This window comes from Balaenoptera acutorostrata, chromosome 3 (genome assembly GCF_949987535.1).
Source record: "Balaenoptera acutorostrata chromosome 3, mBalAcu1.1, whole genome shotgun sequence".
NCBI classification, from domain to species: Eukaryota; Metazoa; Chordata; class Mammalia; order Artiodactyla; family Balaenopteridae; genus Balaenoptera; species Balaenoptera acutorostrata.
The window spans coordinates 99,801,747-99,825,883 of NC_080066.1; the positions used below are offsets into that span (position 1 = coordinate 99,801,747).

General features: G+C 41.8%; 1 protein-coding gene across 5 annotated transcripts in view; it reads left to right on the forward strand.

The window, feature by feature from the left end:
• MEIS2 (Meis homeobox 2) overlaps positions 1-2,159 on the forward strand; it is a 201,509-nt gene extending 199,350 nt beyond the window's left edge. For 3 of the 5 annotated variants that reach the window (XM_057544120.1, XM_057544121.1, XM_007180432.2), the window contains one exon: positions 731-2,159. In XM_057544120.1, coding sequence (XP_057400103.1) covers positions 731-1,017 — 287 coding nt within the window. In that variant the 3' untranslated portion in view covers positions 1,018-2,159. The remainder of the gene's footprint in view (positions 1-730) is intronic. The other 2 variants (XM_057544122.1, XM_057544123.1) reach the window with 1 other exon arrangement.
• The last annotated feature ends 21,978 nt before the right edge of the window (positions 2,160-24,137 follow it).

Here is a 24,137-nt window from a genome sequence, read left to right on the forward strand (position 1 = left end):
TTCCCAACATTTTAACTCACAACTTCAAATCTCGTGTGTCTTGATTAAGAATTTCTAGAAGTGTTATATTTTATTCCTCATTTCAAGGCATTCTTTTTTTTTGGAATTTTCAGACATAAACTACTGGGCATGTCATATGACCTTACTTTGACTTCTTACCTCTGACCTTTACAATCTCTTGGGTGTACTGCTATAAGAATGCCTCTAATTCAAAAGGGGGCTTCATTTGAAATACACATAAAAGCCCATCCCTTCAAAATGAATATGCCCTAATGTTTTGTACAATACATTTTTCATGAAGAAATATAGATATAAGATGTCAACTTTATTTTAATATCTATAATTTTTGTCCATTTCTATAAATGCAACAAAGGAAAGGAAACGATATATCAACAGTTAACTGATAAAACTCGACTTAGAATTTATATTCTTATTGCATTTATCAAAGAAATGTACTGAATACCATTTTGAAAAACAGTTCCACTTTATGACATTTAGTTGCATTAAATATTTAGTTCTGTTGTGTTGCATTATACTGCTGTGCGATGAAATTAAATGCAAACTACAATTTGAATGTCTGCAAACATTGGCAAGAATCTGCAGCTAAATTTAGATATAAGATTTGCAGTGTCTGTTGTGTTTTTTTTTTTTTTTCCTTTCATCTTTGATGGGTAAAGTATAAAAATGTCTAGGAATCTGACCTGCTTTCTTTTTGCCTCTCCCTTTTCAGGTTTGCAGAGCATGCCAGGGGAGTACGTTTCTCAGGGTGGTCCTATGGGAATGAGTATGACACAGCCAAGTTACACTCCTCCCCAGATGACCCCACACCCTACTCAGTTAAGACATGGACCCCCAATGCATTCATATTTGCCAAGCCATCCCCACCACCCAGCCATGATGATGCACGGAGGACCCCCTTCCCACCCTGGAATGACTATGTCAGCACAGAGTCCCACAATGTTAAATTCTGTAGATCCCAATGTTGGCGGACAGGTGATGGACATTCATGCCCAATAGTATAAGGGAACTCAAGGGAAAAGGAAACACACGCAAAAACTATTTTAAGACTTTCTGAACTTTGACCAGATGTTGACACTCAATATGAAATTCCAGACAGCTGTGATTATTTTTTACTTTTTGTCATTTTTCATCAAGCAACAGAGGACCAATGAGACAAGAACACAAATGTGAAATCATGGGCTCACTGAGACAATTCTGTCCATGTAAAGATCCTCTGGAAAAAGACTCCGAGAGTTATAACTACTGTAGTATAAACATAGGAACTAAGTTAAACTTGTACATTTCTGTTGATCACTCCGTTATGTTGCCTCAAATAGTTTTAGAAGAGAAAAAAAAAATATATCCTTGTTTTCCACACTATGTGTGTTGTTCCCAAAAGAATGACTGTTTTGGTTCATCAGTGAATTCACTATCCAGGAGAGACTGTGGTATATTTTAAACCTGTTGGGCCAATGAAAAAAGAACCATGCTGGAGACCATGGTGAACGTCTGGCTAAACCTCATCCCTCGGACTCCGGCTTCAAGAATGTGTTTTCATGCCCGGCCTTTGTTCCTCCATAAATGTGTCCTTTAGTTTCAAACAGATCTTTATAGTTTGTGCTTCATAAGCCAATTCTTATTATTATTTTGGGGGACTCTTCTTCAAAGAGCTTGCCAGTGAAGATTTAAAGACAGAGCAGGAGCTTCTTCCAGGAGTTCTAAGCCTTGGCTGTGGACAAAACAGTCTTAAGTTGGGCAGCTTTCCTCAACACACAAAAAAAGTTATTAATGGTCATAGCACCACAACTAGGACTTTATCCGAGACTCAAAGCTTGGAGGATAAAAAGGAGCAAGAGAATACTGTAACAAACTTCGTACAGAGTTCGGTCTATTAATTGTTTCATGTTAGATATTCTATGTGTTTACCTCAATTGAAAAAAAAAAAAGAATGTTTTTGCTAGTATCAGATCTGCTGTGGAATTGGTATTGTATGTCCATGAATTCTTCTTTTCTCAGCACGTGTTCCTCACTAGAAGAAAATGCTGTTACCTTTAAGCTTTGTCAAATTTACATTAAAATACTTGTATGAGGACTGTGACGTTATGTTAAAAAAAAAGGTGTTAAGTCACAAAATGCGGTAATAAATATTTCATTTTTGATTTTTTGTTAGGCTTTTGTGTTTTTAATAGTTTTAAGGCAAGGTTGCACAGTACCTACTGTATATTTGGGATTGAAAGTAGGTGATGGCTTTGCCCCCAGAAATCTAGTATATTTGAAACTTAACTTACCAACAATTTTTTAAGGTAACCATCTCTGTAGGCTTTCAGTATATATTTGGCCTATAAATTCTACCAGCAGAAAACTTCTAAAGGTACGAAACTGTGTGTGTGTGTGTGTGTGCGTGCGTGTGTTATGAGCCAGGTTGAAAGATCACCAACACGTCCAACCTCCTCTTTAGATGCATTATGTTAAAAAAAAATACTTTCAGATAAAGCTTTTCATGTTCATTCTCTGCCAGAATAAAGAGCTTTTTCGGGGTTAATTTTACATCATCAGAAATAACTAACGTCTGTGCTCAAAGATAATTCCTCTACCTGTGTTTTTTCTCTCTTAGTTACTAAAATACTGTTGAATATGTAAATTAAAATTTACATATAGATGTTCATAGGTGAGTAAACAACTTCTATGGAGTCTGAAATCCTGAGTTGAAGAGATTACTTAATCATTAATATTTAATATAAATTATAGTATGATGTCTTTTTATTTCAGACAGCTCCATGTGCAGGCACGCTAGTGTGATGATTTGCTCACTAAACTTTAACTTTTTTTCTAAAACAACAACAAAACAGGCAATGTAATGCCATTTTCAAAGTTCCACGCAACTTTCCTGAACATCTCTGTCATTAGCTTGATGATACTGCACAAGCCATGCCTGCTAAAGTACGCAAAGTGGAAAAAGGTGTGAGGTATTTGCATGCCCCCTCAATTTCGCAAATAAATATACTATCCTGGAACTTTGTAACACCCAAACTTTGAACCCTATGTTCAGAAGGGATACTATTTTAAACTTTAGCTTAGTTGTGTGATGTCAGCCTGATTGGGAAATCATTTACTATCCCAGAAATTCAAGTTTGTATCTTATTTTGGGTTCTTCCATCTTCCCATTGCAAAACAAACAAACAAACAAGCAGACATTAATAGAAGTTGTATACAAAGGAACAAGGAAATAAACTTCTATTGTTTTGTATCTTTTTTAGGTAGAATTTTTATAAATCCATTTACTAGTTTAATTAATGTTCTGCTGTTTAAACACAGAAATAACACTTCCGATGCAAGCTAACTGTTCATGGAGAAATTCTGTGCCACTTGGAATAGAGAGAGCTTCCCTCTCATTTTTGTTGTCCAATTTCACCTGGAGTCTTTTTGCAAAATTTAAATATTTGTATATTTTTAACTTAAATGCTTGTACATAAAATTTGACAAGTTCTTCATTTATAAATTAACTCTCACGTCAGCTGAAAAAAAATTCTGGCAAAGTTTTTCTTCCTTTCCTCTCAGTAGAGTAAATGCTGAAGGGTTTACTTGGTAGTTGGCTCATGTTTAGAAAGTGTTTAATGAAATTATTATTAAGCTATTTCATCGCAGTTTAGATCCCAGAACTCTCTATCCTTGGTTTTAATGAATAAAATCATCTCAGGTTTGATTTCTTTAACAACTTCACACCCTATTACATTAACCTTAACCCTCTTAAATATTTGGAGGTGAATAATAATTGTAATCATATTTGTTTGCATTTCCTTGCTTCCCCCCCCACCCTCCATAAGCTAAGACAGAGAGGTGGTAAGAGTTGTCCAATTTTTATAATGCTTTTTTTTGTATACCACCTCGGAAGGCACTTGCTCCTATCTCGGGTTTACTATTTAGTATAAAGAGTTCCGATTTGGGTATATTTAAGAAAGACTCAGCTGTCAAAAGCAAAGAAACTGGGAATGGTGTTTTGACAACCATATAGTGTTAAAGGAAATACTGTAGTCTGAATAAAATTGCTTATGTTCTCCAAAACAAGAGTAATATAAAAACACTTTTTTATTTATATGGAAAAGCAAAAGCAGAAATAAATTCCAAAGGTTTCCCTTTCTTTAAGAAATTCTGAGAGAACTGTAGTCGCCATCTGTTAAGGGTTGGGAATTGAGCAAGAAGCCACGTTTTGAAGGAAAATGAGAGAAGAGATCAGGGAAGTTTGTGTCTTCCGCCCACCCCCTTCTCCCCCCCCCCCCCCACCCCAGGTCAGCGTCCCGCACTCGCCCCAGCTCACCCTGGTTAGATTTGCAGAGAAGCGTCCATCAGGATCCTCCTGGCCTCCTCGCCCCCTCCCACCCCTGTGGGCCTGTTAACCCGGAGCAGATTTGGGAAGGGAAATGTGGCTAATATCTCTAGCAGCTGTCAGAGGAGGGACCTTCCTTCAAAGGGACTGGACAGGGGTCCTCCACAAGTTCCCCATTAGTCTTGCAGGCCAGCAATTTGATAAGGAGCCTGGACCTCCGCTGCAAGTTGCCACTGTGTGAGAAGGGCCGGTGTCTGGGTGTCTGGATGTGCCGGCTTCGCAGCCACAGCCCCCCGCCCGCCGCCCACCGAGCCGGGTCGGTGCAGACGTGCGTGCGGGGGGCTTGGGCAGGGGCAGCGGGAGTGCACACTCTCCCCCTCCGCGCCGGCCGCCCCGGCCCTCACCTGTCCTTCCGTGTGCGCGTTGTGTGTGTGTTAGACAGAGATAGACAGACGTGCTTCAGATCGACGGGGGCGAGGAGGGCCACCTAGCAGTGGCCGTAATCAACTAAGGGCGTCGTGCGCCGTCGCTGGCGTTCCCTCCGTCGGGGCCGGGCTGGGAGGAAGCTTGGCGCAGGGGCAACGCGGGCCTGATGGGGGAGGCCGGTCAGATTGTGATGAGAATGGAGACCGTCGGGGCAGTGTTTGAAGGGAGGTTTTAATATTAATAGTTTCGGTGTAGAGACAGAAGGGAGATTGCGTCTACGGCTCCTCGGGGCAGACTCTGGGTGACAGCGATGATGGATGATCCGGCAGAGCCCATTCGCTCCTCCCCTCCAGCCCCCGCAGTGTCGAAGCTACTTTAGTTGAAGCTTTAGAAATAAAATAAATAAACAGCTTTCCCCCCTCTGCTCTTCATACACCTCCAGCCCCACCCCCCGCGCTCCGACATCGATTTATGGATCATTATGAATCAATTATGGCTCTCAATACTTTCCCATTGGCTTAAATAAAACAGTCAGAAGATGAAAACAGGGGGTTCGGTGGAGATTTTTTTTTTTCCCCCTGACAGGAACAATCGCAAAATCCATTATCTCATAATCAGAGGCACTGGGTTAGGAGGTGAAGAGAAAGGAGGGGGGTCACCCAGTAAATAACTGGGGGGGACGCAGTGAGGGGGTCGCCCAGCTGCTATCTTTGTTCAGATAGGTTTGTGGCTTTGGTTGGTTTGTTGTTTGGAGTTTTTTGAACGGGGGCGGGGGAAGGGACCCTCGTGAGAATGAGATGCCTACAGGTTTGTCCCCTAATTATTTAACTCCTTTGGAGAAACCTACTTGAACGTGTGTCTCGGCAAACATCAGATGTTGTTGGTAGTGAGGGCACACATGGTAAAGGTGTGGAGGAATGGGTCGTCTGGAGGGCGGATTTTCACTTTGTTGTGAGCAACTGTGTGAGGGTTTGATGCTGGGAAGGGGGATTCTCCCTCCCGCAACGCCCTCCTCCGTCCCCGCCGTTGGCTGTTTTTGTCGCCAGAACTGGTTTGGATCTGGGACTGGCCGCCCCCCTTCGCCCTCACCCCCGCCCCGGACGCCGGAGGCTTTTCTTCCCTCTCTTGCCCCTTCCGCGGCGGTGCCCGAGGTTCTCTAGGTGTTTCTATGACTACATTGTGTGTGTGGGAGGGTCAGATGTGGGGTTGCCCGCGAGAGGGCCGTTCCTGGGCGATCATTTATCAATGTCACCCACATAATGATTCTCTCTGCAGCCTCCTATTGATGAGGATAATTACATTAGCTCAGAGTGACTGATCAATGAAAAACCACCACACAAAAACTTCTTTACTCCTCTATAATACCAAAAACCGATACAGAAATAACATAGAAAGCCTGATTTTCTTTCCCTTCCCTATCCACCAATGGGTTCTGCCCCCCCCCCTCCCCAAAACAGGACGGGGGAGTAAAGGAAGAAAAAAGACCCAGGTTTGTTTCGTTTAAAGGAGGATGCAATTTTGTCTGTGAATGCATTTTCTCTAAATGTGTTGGCTTCATTCCTTCATTGGTAAAGAATATCAACGGATTTGCTAATGTGAGTTGGTTTTAGACTGGTCTGTGGTTTTCCGTTCTTTTTATTTCTTTCCTCCCCTTTGGGCTTTTTTTTTTTTTCTGCTTCAGAAAAGGAGACAATTCTTTTATAAATAACTGGAAAAGGAAATTATTCTAGGTCCTCTTTTCTTTTTTTCCTTAATCGTTTGCCTAAGTCGGGTTATCTTTTGTCTTTATCACTTTATAAAGTAGCGCAATTAAAGATGTGATGTTGCATGTGTATAAAGAGTGGATCCATAATACGGCCACATAGTACGCTATATTCCCGCTTGAAAGTTTGCAACTAAAGTACGATTTCGCTTTTTCTAGACTTAAAAAATCAATATTTTCTCAATTAAAGAGAATTTTAATGCTTTACTTGCGAGTTGTTAAAAGCACTGTAAATTTTATTGTAATGCTTCTTGGCTTCGGAGTAGATGCAGGAGGAGACCGGTTGATTCTCGTGGTCTTTTTCCTCTCAAAGAACCTAGCCCAGGAACATCCAGTGTGTCAGATCAAATCCAAGCAACAAAGGTAAGGAGCGTTCTGAGAGGGACTGGGCAAAGGGTGGGAGCCCGCCAGGGGAGCCCTCCAGCGCCAGAGGCCATTGTCTTGTATATATTCACCTCTCTGTGTCCCGCCTCCTGAAAGTGACAGAAGTGTCCATTTTACTCTAATCTTTCTCGAAGAGGAGCACATTCGACTCCCATCTGCTCCGTGACGGTCAGAAAGAAAGCTAAATTGGGGGAGCATTCTAGACTCTTCCCAATGTCCCCCCATGCTCGTTCCTTTCCTTATTTCGCCAAAATTTAACTCCGAACTGGTTTTTTCACAAATTCTGCGAACATTTATATGTGTTCTGACCTCTTATGTCAGAACTCTCTCCCCACCCTCAAGAGCGCTCACTGTTTACAGATGTTTTCTCCTTCCACATGTCCCACCTAGTAAAAGTTCCCGCAGAGAATTAACTGTGGTGTGTTAATAGCCCAGATCTGCTACTGCTCTATCCTGCAAAGTTGAAATCTGGTAAGGTGAAGAATGGCATTGAACTAACGCTGGAGAGTTGTTCCAGGCCAGCAGAAGCCCAAAGACTTGAGAATTCCAGGCCCAGGGACTTGGTGGGAAGCAAGGTTGTGAAACTTTTAGATTGTAAGGCGGAGAAGGAGGTTAAGAAAATGAGGCTAGAATGGTACCCAATAAAAGAATAGAACAAGGCAGAAAAATGAGGCTTTGGGACCTCTTTGTAATTTAAAAATAAATAATAATGAAGGGAAATTGAATACCTAAAGCTTGCTATTAATTTTTTTCTTAACCCAGTGTCTGAGAACAAGTCCTCAGAGATGCCAGGAAGGGCCTGAGTTTCCCAATGGAGCTACTCACAAAGTTCCATTGCGGTTCCCTCTTCAGTTAATTTGCTGGGAATGAGAAGACCAGGGCTATGTGTGTGGTGCACCAAGGGCTTAAGTAAGAGTAAGGTGGGAAGGGGCACCTAGCTATAATGAGGCTGCTGTTTTAAGCTTGAATGGAGAAGGGGGGAATTGAGAAAAAGCCACACAACATAATGATGCACTTTAAAATAATTCTCACCTACCTGACTTTCTTTTTCACTTTAATCACATACTCTTATCAATTATTATACATAGGTGGGGGGAATTTCTAGTTCATCATCTTTTGTCCAGAGACCCACCGGCTTGATTCCCCTTCCCTTAGATTCCTGACATGTACGTCTAGACCATGGCCTTTTTATCAAGTGAGTGGGGCTTTGTTAATGTATTTGTACTTTTCTGCTTTCAGTCTAAGTTTCTCACTTTGGCAGGAGGGGTGCAAGAAAGGAGGGGGAGGGGAGCAGGACACAAAGACTTCAGTTCTCACCAAGCAGGTTTCAAAATAGGAACTTAATGGGAAGAAAAAACGAAAGAATGAAAAAAAAATAAAGAGGGTGTGAGGATTGTTTATCATAACAGGTTTACTTGTCTGGAAGAAAGGTGATTCTGTGAATATTTTTTCCTTTGAGGATTCTGATTTCTTCATATTGAAACATTTTCAGATTTCCATCCTTTAGCAGACAAAACCTCAATATAAATATGACATGGGCCACTGGCAAAAAAACGAACTTAAACTCAGTGCTAAGAGAGGAGGGGGAGTGGGGAGGAGAGAGAGCCCTTTCTGATTAATAACTAGCAGGGTAATGTTGAGGGCTTTTTCTGCCCGATTGCCTTTTTGAATTAGAGCCGATTTTTTCACACTTCAATAGTGCCTGTCTCCTTTAAAATGACTGGCAGATTTGTTTCTCTTTTTTTCTCTCCCTGAGACTTAATGATGTAAATTTTCTAATTAGTTAAATCATATTGCTTAAAGGCCTAATATTTACCGTGTAAGAAATGATCATCCTGATTTGGACCTCTTGAAATATTCGGAGAAATAACATTTGGCTTTTAGGTTGAAGGATGGGGGAGGAGGAAGGTCTATTACGGGAAGCAGTTTAGAGGAGAGAAGGCACGGACCCCGGCAACATGTTAAATTAATAGTTGAAGTTGAGCTGGGCTCACACCCCAAGTCCGCCTTTATTTTTCAATCAGCGAAGATTTAATTGGCAGCCCTCAGGCCGGGCGATCTGATATTTTCTCATTAGTTTCCCATCACTAATCTTGAGTGTTAGGTTGGCTTAAAGGTTGTCAACATTTGACCAATTTTATTTAAGGGGAAAAAATCACGCATTATGGCTCCGGGATGTGAGATCTGCAAATAAATCCTGCTTGGATCAGCGGAACTAACAGGCGAAAAAAATGTTGACTATTCGTCGTCGCATTTAATAAGTTGCATTAATGTATATTTCAGGGCTAAGGAGAGAGATTATACATGTGCTTCATAGATGCAGGTGAAAAGGGGTTGATGGAGGGGGGGGTGCACTATAAGCGGGGTGGGTAGGTAAAGTGACACATGGGTATGTTGCCGAACAGAGGGTAAATAACCCAAGTGGAAGAGCTGCTGAGGGTTTAGGAGCTTCACTCCCCCCTCCCCTTCTTTTTGCAGCTGCGTAAAACTGCAAAGCTTGTCTTGCAGCTCGGAGCCGCTCGGCTGTCTGGTCCAGAGATAACATAAGAGCGCCCCCTGCTGGCCAGTGGAGTAGACTGCTGCGGGTCAGCCCTCTGCGAAGCAAAGCGTGTTTTTCTGCGCCCCGCACCCCCCCTCCCCTGACTCGTTCCACCACCCCCGCTTCGGTTCTGCAAAAGAACCCCGCGGTGGGGGAACAGTTTGTCAAGGCTGAGCATTTAAGTGAATAAATGATAAATAATAATATACGAATAATAAAATAATAAAGTACGAACCCCTAACCTTCACTTGGTCTCCGGGGAATAAACTATAAACTATCAAATGACTAAGAAAGGGACACAGTTGTTTTTGTTTTTTTGTTTTTCTAAATCTCTTTATTCTCTGGGTTTTTGCTTGGCTTGTTTCTTTCTGCCGAGCTGTAGATTTCTAGTCCAAGGAAATGTTTTTTAATAGATGCTGTAGTAGTTTTTTTAAAATGGATATCTGATAGGGAAAGAGGCCAATACAAAACAACATTTTACAGCCTGGCCAAATTAAACTCCCGGGGAACTCTCACTTTTTCAGTAAACTCCCGAGAAATCGCTTTCGGAATTCAGACAGTTCCTTTTCTTGAATGACCGTTTCCTGCACCGCAAAGAAATATCGGCCTCTGTCCGGGTTTTGTTTTTGTTTTTAAATAGACAATGTACTTGAAAGTTGTCACCGTACCTACCTACCTACCTACCTATACACACACACACACACACACACACACACACACACACACACACGAGGTCTTTCCCCCCACGAAGGTCCCTGTTCCTTCTCCGCCCTTGTTCTCAATTTTGCTGGAAACGGAAAGGGGAGCTGAAATGCACCAAAATAAACCGCCACTGTCTTTTACCCTTGATCTTACCCGGGTGCTTCACGCCAGTGCAAGGTGTGGGACTGGTACTATATGAGAGTGTCGGGGTTATTTTTCAATCTTTTCGGTGCACAGAGGCGCTTTCTCGGCGTCCCAGTGCATCTTCCCGGGATTCTAACCGCAGTAAGACGAGGGCGCGCAGGTAGCGGGGGCCGGGACAACCTCTGGCCGGCCGACCCGCTACCGCCACCAGCCTCTCGTCCCGCGAAAGGCGCGGGCGGAGCAGCTCTGACGCGGAAAGTCTTCTGCCCGCAGCCAGACCCCACAGAAAGAGCGTAAATCTGCAGTGCGGAACGACTTTAGTTTGTAGGGAGTTTGGGGGGGTTGCTTTTTGCAGGTACGGGATCTCAGGATTTTGTGAAAACAGCTCTGAGAAATGAGGGGAAGGAACAGCGGGCAGGGAAGACGGCAGGGGAAAGGTGGGTCTCTTGATGTTCATTTCTTGCCAGACGATCAGGACCTTAGAGTTTAAAAATCCGTTCTCTTGCCTCGCTTCTCCCTAGAGCAACAGCCCCCCCCCGCCGCCCCCTGCCCCGCGTCACGCCTTCTCCAGTCCTCCTCTTTGGGGACGCTCCGGGACGGGCACCCGGGGGCTTCGGGGGACGAGCGCTCCTAGGGCAAGGCGGAGGCAGCCCGGTCTGATGGTCTGATGCCAGTGAAGTGACGCCTCATTCCGGTTGTGTTTGAAGAATTGCTGGGGCTGTCGTGACAACTGAGGTAAAGTTAAATATTTATACTCCAAGTTGTTCTCATTATTTTTTGTCTGTTTTGAAGAAGTTCAGGGCGTTCAAACTTACTTTAAACATAAATCCTGGTCTGGGTGAAGCAGAATCTGTCTCCTGCCACTGGAGTTGACTTTTTGAAAGGCCTTCATTAAGCTCAGAAGTGAAAGGGAAGTTATCTGTAAACAATATTGGTTCATTTAAATATGTATGTGGGTGTGTGGATACGTTAACACACATATTTTATGTATCTGTCTATAATAGAGAAAAGGAAGCAAGTGACCTCCACTGCAGTTGAATCCAAATAAAAATAATTCCAGTAGATAGTCTCACAGAGGAAGAAAATATGAAAATCTCATTGTATTTGTCTCAGTTCGACTTAATGAAATTTGGAGACATTGACAGTCTGGTCAGTGTTCTAAGTAAATTAATATAAAGGTCCTTAGGAAGAGACCAAAAACAGCTTAATCTTAAACCACTTGAAGATTATGATTAAATGAATGGGATCACTAAGCATTATCATCTCAAATAGCTATTAACTGTCTCCACCCCTTTATTGTGGCAACAAAATAAACTCTCCACTAGGAATGGTGTTTCTTCTTTTTTATCTTTGTTTTTTGTTTTGCTTGAAGGGCAAAGGAGGGAAAACAGAAGCAAAGAAAACCATCTCAAAAGTCTTGGGATTTGCTGCTGTTAAAAGGCTGCTGTTCATTTCTGATTTCCTCATCTTTTGCTACAAAGGAAAAAGAAATCTAATGATGTGTCTACCTTCGATGAGAAGAAAACACTAACAACAGTGAAGGCGCACTTGTTTTATTTTCTTTTCCCCTGAAAAAAAATTTTTTTTAATATCCACCAGTTTAGCAGGTTGAAAACTGTGGAGATGATAAAAGGATGTTCGCTTATCCACATCTATTCTCTGACTTTCATCACTTGAATTTTGTAGGATTTTGTGTCAATTAGAAGTTATGGGAAAGAGAATTAGACACTTGCCAAGGAACAACAATATTATATATACACTTTCAAGTAAGCTCCACCTAATCCTGTATTTGAGTGCTGAGGGGGTGTGTGCTATTTTCCCCTAATAAACCTCAAAGCCCTCATTAGACATAAAGAGGGGTGAGAACTCTATTACGGGGCATTCTGACAAAAATGGAAGCAGTGCATCTCTGCTTTTAGTGCCCTAGGAAAGGACACCACGAAAAAAATGCCAAAGCCGTTGTGTTTTCCTTTAGAGCCCTGAGTTGGGCAGACTTTTCAGAGAAATACAGAGTAATTAACATTTTACAAAGCAAAATGCTGAAACGAAGGGCGGTGGCTAACAAAAAAGTAAACCATGCTAAAAATTATTCTTCAAACCCAGCAAATTTCCAGATGCCACAGAAAATCAATGTAAACGCGCCCCCTCGGAGCCGAGCACACAGCTCTCCTGCCGGGTGATGTTTCCAGTTGAAAGTGGAGTTGGAGACCCCACCTCGGCCGGAGCACTGGGAGCTGTTACCCTGAGGCCACCGGGAGGGGAGGGAGTGTCGCCCCCATGTCCCCCGCCCCCGCCGCGCTCCACACCTGTTCCCTCCTCCCCTCGCTGGGACGCAGGACAGGCGAGGAGCAGGGCCGATTGCGCCCCCAATCTTCAAGGGGTACCTCGAGCTGAGGCTCGTGCTACCAACCAAGGAGGAAACCCTACCAGGCCCCCAGAGGCCGAAGACCCAGCCAAAGGGAAGGAGGTTCCCTGTCTGAGGCACACGCAGCTGCCTTCCCCATCCTGGGCCAGGCTCCCGTGGCCGGGTGGGCAAAGGCTCTAAGGCCACTTTGGTCCCGGAGCAAGTGTGAAATGCAGTGGAGGGGGTCACTGTCCCCCTTGCGCGCTAGGATGCGTGTGTGTGTGTGTGTGAGAGAGAGACAGAGACAGAGAAAGAGAGACGGAGAGAGAGACACGTGCGCTTGGAGCGGGCCTCTGGCCGCAGACATCAGCTGGGGATGTTCACCACGAGGCTCCGGGGGCCACCATCCCACACCTTCCCCTGTCTCCCACCTCCGCCTCCCCCACCCCGCCAGCTCCCCAGTCCCGGGCCACACCTGCACAGGTGTGGTGCCTTTAACTGGAAAGCGCTAGAAAAGATCCAAGAAGGAAAGGCGGCTGGGGGGGGGGGTGGGGTGGGGAGGGGGGGGAGGCGGGAGGGGCTGGGAAGAAAGATGGTACTTCGGAGCTCAGACATCCCTATCTTCGAGTGATTGTCACCACACTCAATCTTTTCACCCTGACCTACGGTATCCAAAAAGCAGAGATGGATTCGCGGGAAAATCGGGTTTAAGAAAACGTCGGAGGTTTGACGCGGGCTCTGGAGACCTGCGCAGGCTTTGCTTAGATTCAAAAGTATGATTTTAATTTTCTTAATGAAGGCACGCTCTAGAGCTCAGCTGGTAATGGCTGTGCTGAGTTTAATAGACTTCTGTCGAACAGAAAAAGACGGATAACTATCGGTTATGAGTAATCTGCTCTAATGCAATTCTTTTCCCAGGTTCGAATGTCATTGTGTGGAGAGGGCAGGAGTGAATTAGGGCCCCGGGGAGCACGTACGCGGGGCAACGAGATGGCCTGAAATAGGAGCCGAACCTGTTTTGTGAGATGCACTTGGGTTTGGGGGTCGGGGTCAAGGGCCTCAAAGCCCTTGGTCTGCACGTGTGAAAATCTCTCTGTCTCCGTCTCTATTCCTCCCACACCCCACACCATCCACCCCCCTCGTCCTTCTCCCCCTCTTCTATCTTCCCCTCCCACCTCCTCTCTCCATTTCTCCTTTTCTCTTGTAGCTCTCTTCCCCTTTCTCCTCATCTCTCCCAGAGTTAATGTGAATTTCCTTTTCTCCTCCTCTATTTTGTGTGTCTTTGTGTATTTCAGGCAGATCCATTAGGTCCAAAGTATTTCTCCAAAACACACTCACACAGAAGTAGGCTCTTGGTCTGTGTCAACCATTCACTTTTTGAAATCCAATCGAATTGGGAGGTTTAAGATATCGATGACGCCGTGTGCACACACGTAGTAATATATTGGTAGGATTATTTCTATCCAAATACAGAGCCAATCCAGGTCACTGTCCAAAAGTAGCCCCTCTACTCATTCTAACACACATTGTCATTTGTGGTAGTTTTAATTTGGAATTATCCAAACTCTTCTTAGCTCTCCACTTCACTTTGCCTGGTAAACACAATCTCAGGCAAACGTGACTTTAAAAAAGAAAAATAATCAACATAACTCATAATTTCCATTTTTACAGAAAACAAGCTGAATTGGTACTCACCTGGATGAAGGATCTGAAGGCAGGCAGGCCCACAAGCCAGCAGGGTGAGTCCTGGGCAGCCCAGCCAGGGGCCCAGCTCTCCTGGCTGAACCTTTGTGTACAGTCACTCCGGCCCCATTTTCCTGCCAGCCTCTCTCTTCGGGTCCTGGGGAACAAAGAAAGTTCTTGAGACTGATGAACAAAAAGGGATAAATGAACCCCAAGCTATAGGTGTCTATTCCAGACCTGCGATGTGAGGCCAGGGAAGCTAGCTGGGTCTGATGCGTCTCTGAGTTCCACAGACCTCCTTGGTCTACGGTTCTTTGGCCTTGTCACTTTCTCTCTCTCTCTCTCTTTCTCTCCCTCTCCCTCTCTCTCTCCCCTCCCTCCTTCTCTGTGTTACACACACACACACAAGTGACCTAGGCACACATGCACAGAAACAGCCACAAAGCTCTGTAATTACTATCTCCTCTTCTCTGACCCAAACCTACCCTATTCTCTCACCTCTCCAGTCATTCTTCAAAAAAGGGAAAGGAAAAACATCAAAACAAAAACATATTTGCAAGACCCCCCTCAGGTCCCTCTGGCTGAGGAAGAGCACAGCTGGTACCCCACAAGAATTTGGGGTGTCCCGGGGAACAAGGCCCCCTGCTGCTCTGGGCCTCGTGGAGGACACCCACCTACAGCCTGGGGGTTGGGTGAGGAGGGATGCTTTTCACCTTGCTCTCCCCCCAGACTCTTCCCTGGCTGCTGGGAAGGGAATTAGGGAGAGATTCAGTCCTCAGGTCCCAACCACTCCCAGGACTTGGAGAAGCAGAGCAGGGCGGGCACCTCCTAGCTGCTGAGGTGTGACTGCCAGGGGTCCCACACTGGCAAGTGAGAAAGTCTGCGACCAGAAGAGCAGGTGCCCCAACTTAAGTGCTCAGCCTGCAGCGGCCTTTAAAGATAGAGAAGGTCACTAGGCGCTAGCCCGCTCCAGCAGCCTCTGCCAGGATGGGGGCATCAGGTCCGCGGGGTGACTTCGGGTGGTACCAGGGATGGAAGGCCCACCTCTGGCTCCAGGAGCAGATTTGGAACCTGAGAAAGGGTGACTCTCAGAGCTCCCCACCCGACCCTCACCCCTCATGGATGAAGTCCCTCTGTCATCTCTAGATCTCTCTGTCATCCCTTCAATGGCTCCCCTGTAGTAAAACTGCTGTTGTGTTGTTTTGATGAGCTAGGAGAGCAACAGCAAAGACCCAGAAAGTCCCCATCAGCTTTAGTGGGTCTAATTCTGCTTTGGAACAGTTGCTGGGCGAAGAGAGGAGAGAGACACTATTAGCCAAGATTCCCCCTCAGCCAACAAGGTTGAGAGGGCTTAGTAGAGAGCCAGTTACCTGCAGACTCCCCAGGAAGAAACCTGGCCAGAGTAAGACTCACAACCTCCAAACCTGCTGAGAACCCCTTACAAAGATGTCTTGGACTCTCAGCTTGTGCCACTTGCCCAGAGTCTGCGGGCTCTTATGGTCCAGTGTCTCCCCTGAAGCAGCTGACAGATTAAGTCTGGGGAATCATAAGGAGGCCCCGTTAAAGAACTAGGTTTGCTTCTCTCTCATTTACTCCCCTATTTTAAATGTCAGTGGAAAAAAGCAAAAATAAAATTTGCAGTAAATTAAACGTGTGATTATATTCACATAGAATTAAGGTGTAAAACTTAAGGTGTAAACTGTGCTTAGACATTTTTAAAGGACTGTCCTGAACATGACATGCTTTTATGGAACAAGACACTTAAATATAAGCTTTAAGGATAAAGAACATTAAGAGTGCCTAGTGTCCCTTTACATTACCGTCACATAAATAAAAGGGGGAAAGGGTCTCAATAAGGAAACTCAAGTGACAGGAGCTCCTAAGATAAACTAAGCAGTACACAAAAATAACACAGTATTGCATCTTTAAAGTAAGTTCCCCTTAAGGAAAGTTAGAGGCAAATACCTGACTACAAAGTTAAGCTTTTTCTGCTTACTCATTTATCCAGGTCTCTTAATTCTAATACAGAATGAATAATCTGCACAGAGGGGTGATGTTGCCCCCCACCTCGCCACAGACCGAGGGCAGTTGTTTATACTTGACGCTTATCCATCGGCCTTAGGACTTTTGAATGTTCAAGTGAAAGTGTAAATAGAATAAGGTCACAGGTGATTGACAAGTTCAAGTTACTTAGCTCAATTATCAAAATTTTATTTCTAAATTATGTTCAATTTGATTTTCCTGCTTTGCTATAAATGACCTTCGAAAATCCAATGGGAGCGGACATTTTATACCATGTCCTATGCACCATGATTTATTTGTAAAGTCATTTTGTGATGTATGCCTCCTTTAATGTTTCTGTGGAGACCGAGTCTTTACAATTAGATTTAGAAGCACAGCTATCAGGCTAATTTAAAGGCAGTCATTTTAAAGACACAATGATCACTAAATTTTAACAACTTTCTGAAATGTTTCTAAATTTCTAAACCTCAGGCAGAACCTGCAGACTGTTTAGAATCTAATTCTCTGGATATTAGCATGCTATATTTAATGTCTGTCTATCTAAACAATAGATAAGAGTGCAATTTGTAAATACATACCTTACAACTCACTTTCAACATACTATCACAAAGTTCTCCTATGCATTTATTTAATAGATAACGAAGCTTTTCAGATCAAGGCTCATGCCGCCACATCTGGAAATGCTTCCTTGGCTCTAATCTGCCGCCCCCCCCTACCATTGCCCCCTCCAGCCACCAGTGAGAGAAATAGCTGAAGCCTCTCCTTCCACCATTATATGATAACATCAGCTTTTAATCAGCGAGAGGCACTCCTATTTAAATTTACAGGATGACTCTTTATTTCATTTATCTTTTCTTTTGGAGGAAAGTGAAATAAGAGCACCACCCTTATTAATTATAAGATTGATGGGGTGAAAAAAGCCAAATGAATTTGGCTTGCAAATTATTAGTAGAGGTATGAATATTTATGACTGTGCCAGGAACTGCAGTCGTGAACCCTGGGTATCAAGCTTGGAAGACAGTCAAACCAATGCATTCAGTGAGGGTTCAGTCTCCCCAAATCTGACATGACATAAATGGAAACTTCTAAATTAGACCCAGGGCAGGCTCCCATCAAATCCATTCCTTCTTCTTTTTTTTTTTTTTTTTTTGGCTGATCTTGCTAAATATGAACTTACTTCTAGTGGCCTCCGTTATAAATTTAAAAAATATCTTTTAAGGTGAAAGCAGATACCTATACGTTTTGTGAAGAAAATCTATGTTTGTGCTTTTCTCACTTGATATTCACTTATGTTTTAAATCGAATATACCTGTAAAATATTTGTGACATACATTTTAAAAATTTAAAGCTATCCTTTATTCATTGAAAAAATATTGGAAACCTAAAATGTCCTGGATATAAAGAGGATTTGAATAAATACAATCTAAGTTAGATACAGACAGAAATAAGAGGGGAAAAGAAAACAACAGTGGAAGAGAGATTAAAAAGAAGTCTTCTTTGCTTGTTTTCTCTTTTTCTGCACCAGACTTTCTCATGTTTTAGTCCCAAAATGAGAAAATTTAAATGCAAGGTGGAGGAAGAAAGGGTCAGGGTAGAAAGGGAAAAGGGTGATGACAAGGACTTAATAATTCAGTAAAAGACAAACTATATCCTCCTCTTTTCCTCCTCTTGATTCTATCAATACATTGGAGGGTTTTATAGTGCGTTGGAAAAGGAGCTAAGGACTTGGGAGTTAATGAGCTCAACTCTAATTTCACCACTGGCTTCTTTTCTGTAAAAGAATTGTTGAGTGGAAGCTGACCCAATCCTGTGAAAATACTTCACTCTGACATCAGAGCAAGCTTAGTACATTTTGAAAAGGAAGACAAGTTGTTTTCAAAACAGAAATGCTAAGCATTCTAAAAAGCATAAGCAATTTAAAAAACACTCTTCAAATTTTCTGAAAAATTCCCTACTACATACATATATATATATATACACACACACATATATACACATTTTTTTTCACAACTGTAAGTGGATATTTGTGCTAAACTGATGCTTTATGTATATCTGTCTCAATTTGTCTGTTCTCTGTAAGGATATAATTTTTTTAAAGAAGCGATACCACTGACAACAATTTACTTAAATTCACAAACCTTGAAATTGATGCATCTCCTATCAATCACACTCGGTAGATAGAGTAAAACACATTCAGCATTTGTATATCAATAGTGGCACACACACAAATGTGTTTTGTTCAATTTAAATGCTCTTCAACATGTCATTTCTTATTTTTCTGGAACATGTTATGGGTTAGTCATCCTGTTTCAGCTGATTGTTAAATCCTTAACCTAATGAAAATTCCAAATATAATATTTATTTGTCATGGATTTCAAAGCTGAAAGGTAGGCTTTTGGGACAATTTGGTCAACCTCTCTTATCTTTCCAACAAAGAACTGGAGGTCTAAAGATGGCAACTAACTAGTCCAACTCATATAACTAGCTAGCTGGACAAGCTAGTTATATGGACAAGATCCTAAAGCTCTTGAGGCCAATTTTTGTATGACAGGGTGCTTCCCATCTTCTGCCCTTTATATTAGAGCAGTATTTATAATACTATACGCAGACTTTTCTACTAATATTTTTCTTCCCAGCACACGGACAATGGAATTCTTGTTAAATAATAATAAGATATTGACTGCTCTGTTTGCCTATATGAAGATTTGTTGTTAATCTGTGATGTCTGTATTGATTAGGCAAGAATGAGGTCTCTCCTCTACCTGAAGAATAAATAGATCTCAGTACTGGCATAAAAACAAATTTTGTATTACTAGAAATCCTAACCTTATTGGCTACACGTCAGCTCAATCAAGCTAAAAACAGATATAAATAGGAATAACTGAGAGCAGTGCCTCAAAATCTCCAAAAATGTTCACTAGGGATGTTTAAACTAGTATGAGAGTTCCTTGACTTCAGCCCTTGGCAGCCTGCTTCTAGGTAACCTTCCCGCCTGGCTCTTCTGTTCACCCCAAATTGAATCCTACACGTGCTCCGTCCTTTCTACACTAAGGTGAATCCTATTCATGCCTGAGATGATCTTATATTTATGATGGCCTCTTCTGTCAAATTGTTATTTCTGTAGCTTACTGTCAGAAATGTCACTCAAAATTTCTTCTCCACCTCTCTTTACTCTCTGTCATAGTAACTCGGAAGGTCTAATCCAAGTGGAATTTACTTCACCTATAAAATACAGCAAGGAGAACTTTTTTTCACTTCTTGTCCGTCTCTCCCTTCCCCCCGTCCCCAGCTTTACACCTTCACTCTGTTTAAGGGCTGTAGCTCATTGTTTCTCCTTGTGGTAAAATTGTTCATCCAAGCAGTTTCTCTTAAGGTTCACAAACCTAGCTCTTGTGAGTAAAGTTTATATGAAAATATGTTCGGCACATTTTCTGAGTAAAGTTTATATGTAAATATGTTCAGCATATTTTCTGAGTCCATGCTACTTAGGTTAATACTTCAGCATGAAAGAAAACAACACCGAAACAAAAATGTCCTCCAATTAAAGAAAGTTCTCGAGCATAAATAGCAGATATTTGATTTTTGAAAATATAAAAAATAAAATATGGAACTTGTTAGCATTTACAACTCCTTTCTTTATCAGTGTGGCCTCCTTTTTGCTACGTTTCCATTTCATTATTCTTGCATGAATATGATAAATGGTCATTAAATCTAACCATTTTTATTTAATGTTCATAAAAACTGGTAGGTTTTCAAACAGATGTGGCCTGATATGGTTCAGTGAATTTAGTGGACTTCTCATATAAATGGAATAATAACCATACGGAAGATGAATTTTATACCCTTGTTTACCTCTTCCAGAACTTACCCTTATTATAATTACAAATAGTGTTTGTTTTGTATTATGCAATATATATACCATTGTCCAGACACTGAACAAACCTTAACTTGATCACTGCCATCTACAGTTTATAATCCGAGATAGCCCTGACAGCAAAAAATAGAAAGAAACAGGGACAAATAGAAGACATGGCACAGTTGTATATTCTTCATTCTATAAAAAAGAAAACGTAATGAAGCCTGGCTCAAAATGGACAAATTTTATCTTCTTTCCACTTAAATATTTTTCTTTCAGACTCAAAGAAGTGTTTGGGAAAGAAGAAATAGTTCATTTCATTTATTTTCTATCAATTAGGGATTACTTTGAGGAATAACCCTTCCCCTTTTAACTTTTTAAAAAGAGGTCAGCAAAGAGAAGAAGCTGGCAGTCAGAGTTGCCTAAGTGCAGAGGATAGGCAGGTTTAACTAATAAAGGCAGGAGAGCCCTGTGGTTTAAAAAAAACCTTTACAGTAAGACTGCCTGGATCTAAATGCTGGCTCAGCCACTAGTTAACTATGTGACCTTAGGCGATAACTCACACTTCGAAACTTCTCATAGGGCTATGACAAGATGACCAAATGAGTTGATGCATGAAGGAATTTATCCTAATACTTGATTCATGGTGAGGATTCAATAAATATCAGTGGCCTCTATTATTATTATTATTATTATTATTATTATAGTCAACCCTCTACCCTCCTAGCTTGGATAGGACCGTATATGAACAATCGATGAAATTTAGATAACTTTTACTTTTATTAACCATGTATCTAAACTCAATATTAGTATAGATTCCCAATTCATTCTATATCTCTTAGGTAACTTCAGTTTTATGTTTGTACCTATGTACTTATCTTTTAGCATTCCATCTTTAAAAAAGACCTACATTGCATACATTCTGCATGCAAGTTATTGAGTAAATAGCTTCTTGGGTTGTTTGATAATCAGATAATGGGAAGACCAGTAGCCTGGGAGCCAGAAAAACTAGATTCCTTTTTTTTTTTTTTTTGCAATATGAGTTGAAATTTATTTTTAGTCTCTCTCTTTTTATAACTGAAGTATAGTTAATTTACAATGTTGTGTTAGTTTCAGGTGTACAGCAAGGTGATTCATACATATATATATTTTCCTGTTCTTTTCCATTAGAGGTTATTATGAGATATTGAATACAGTAACCTATGCTATACAGTAAATCCTTGTTATATTATCTATTTTATATATATGTGGATAGTGGTGTGTATCTGTTAATCCAGTACTCCTAATTTATCCCTTCCCACCCTCTTTCCTCTTTGGTAACCGTAAGTTTGTTTTCTATGCCTGTGAGTCTGTTTCTGGTTTGTAAATAAGTTCATTTGTATTATTATTTTAGATTCCACACGTAGGTGATATCATATAATATTTGTCTTTCTCTGTCTGGCTTACTTCACTCAGTATGATAATCTCTAGGTCCAACCATGTTGCTGCAAATGGCGATATTACATTCATTTTTTATGGCCAAGTAATATTCCATTGTGTATATATATACCACATCTTCTTTATCCATTCATCTGTCGATGGATACTTAGGTTGTTTCCATGTCTTGCCTATTGCAAATAGTGCCTCTATGAACATTGGGGGTGCATGTATCTTTTCAAATTAGAGTTTTCACCTTTTCTGGATGTATATCCAGGAGTGGGATTGCTGGATCATATGGTAACTCTATTGTTAATTTTTTAAGGAACTTCCATACTGTTCTCCATAGTGGCTGCACCAATTTACATTCCCACCAACAGTGTAGGAGGGTTCCCTTTCAGAGAAACTAGATTCTAAATATGTTTCTGCCACTGATTAATATGTGATTGGGCCTCAGTTTCTCCACCTGTAAAATAGGTTGGAGTAGAAATTATCCAAAGTTCATTCTGGCTCTAACACTCAGAGACTGCATGACTCACATAGCAGAACTTTTTTCTTTCTTCCAAGGGTATATTGTGGTAGGCCCTAGGACTCAAAGTAAAAAATTAGAGTTCTATCCTTAAGAAATTTACAATGCAGTAGAGGGACAAACATCATATTACAGTGTGATGAGTAGAGGTATGTAAAGGGAATGATAAGACCAGATAGAAGCAACATCTCACCAATGGGAAGCAAACACACAGCCAATGGGAAGATAAGAGAAAGTTGTAGAGGAGTTATAGCACCTGAATTGAACCTTAAAGAAGAAATATGAGCTAAGAAAGAGGTGAGGAGAAGGACATGCCAGGAGGAAATAGTATGTGAAGAAACAAAAGAGAAAGGAAGAACAGGTCATCTAGAGAACAGGCGGCTGTAGGGCAGAGGATGTGGGCAAAGAGGTAGAGATGAGGCTTCTCCTCACTCTTCCACGTCTCTGTGATCAATCTCACATCTTCCTCCTTTGGCTTTAGTCACCCTTCATTTGCTGCAGACCCCCCAATTTATATCTTCAGCCTAGACTTGCTCTTGAACTTTAGACCTATATATCCAACTCTCCATGGACATCTCCACACGTCTGGCACCTCAAATTTATGATTTTCAACCCTGAGGAAGTACCTTCTCCTGTGTTCACTATCTTGGTAAATGGTATTACCATCCACTTAGTTGCTTGTGCTAGAAATTTAGGTTTTATCCTTGTTACTTCTCTTTTTTCTTAACCACTGTTCTCCCTCAATCCAATCAATTCCCAGGGACTAATAAGTATACCCCCTAAACGCATCTTTAACCCATTTGTTTCCCTCTATCTCCACTACCATCACCAAGCTGCCATTATTTGGACGTGATGGTTGGGGCTCTGGAGTAAAATATGGTCCCATCATATTCCTATTTAAAACCTTCAATGGAAATGCACCATTCTTAGGATAAGCTCTGAAGACTGATTGATTCTACTCCTGTCCCCCCATCCCCAGCCCCATCTGGGATCTCCTCATTCTCTTTGGTCCAGTCACACTGTCCTTCTCTATGTTGCTCTAACAGCCTAGCCTCCTGCCCACCCTTAGGGTTCTTGCACTTTCTGTATCCTCCATCTGGAAAGCTCTTCTCTCCTCTACCATCCCCCATCTCTAGGCTAACTGCTATTCATTCTTCAGCTCTCACTTTAAATGCCATTTCCATGGGGAAGTTTTTCTTGACCATTTCCCCTCTAGATTAGGCTAGATTCTCTATTCTTATAATACCACTTAAATTTTCTTTGTAGCATTATCACATTTACACTTAATTAATAATTAATCATGTAATTATTTGTTTAATGTCTGTTTCTCCTGCTGAAATATGCCATTCCATAAGGACAAGGTCAGGCATGTTTGGTTCACTACAGTGTCCTCAATGTCTAATAAATTTTTTTTGAAGGGAAAACAAGATGAAAGGGAGGAAGCAGTTAAATAAGATAAGACCTGGAAAGTGTCCACTGGATTTAGCAACTAAGAGGTCATGGGTGACCTTGGAGAAGGCAGTTTTGGTGGGGTGGTATGGGTAGATGGCAAATTGAAGTCGGTTCGAGGGGTGAAAAGGAGGTGAGAAAGTGGAGGCAGTGTAATTGTAAACTAATTTCAAGAATCTTATTCATGGGAAAAATAAAAACAATATGACAATTGATAAATGGAAGATGTAGGATCAAGGGATGTTTTATTAATACTTTTCAAGATAAGAGAGAACTGAGCTTATTTCTATGGCTGAAAAGAAAGCAGTAGAAGAGAAGATGTACAGACTAATTGAGAGATTAAGAATATAGGAAAAAGATATAATTTATCTTTATAATGGAAGAAGGGTGTAGTACAAGCTGGGATCCAGAGCATGAGATATGTTTTGTAAAAGTTAAAAGTTACCTCTTTTAACTTTTAGAAGAAAGGAAGTAAAGACTGGTGTACATATGGATTAAATAGAGGTGTGGGACCCAGAAGATAATGTGGTTTCTGCTTGAGAGTCTGGACTTCCCTC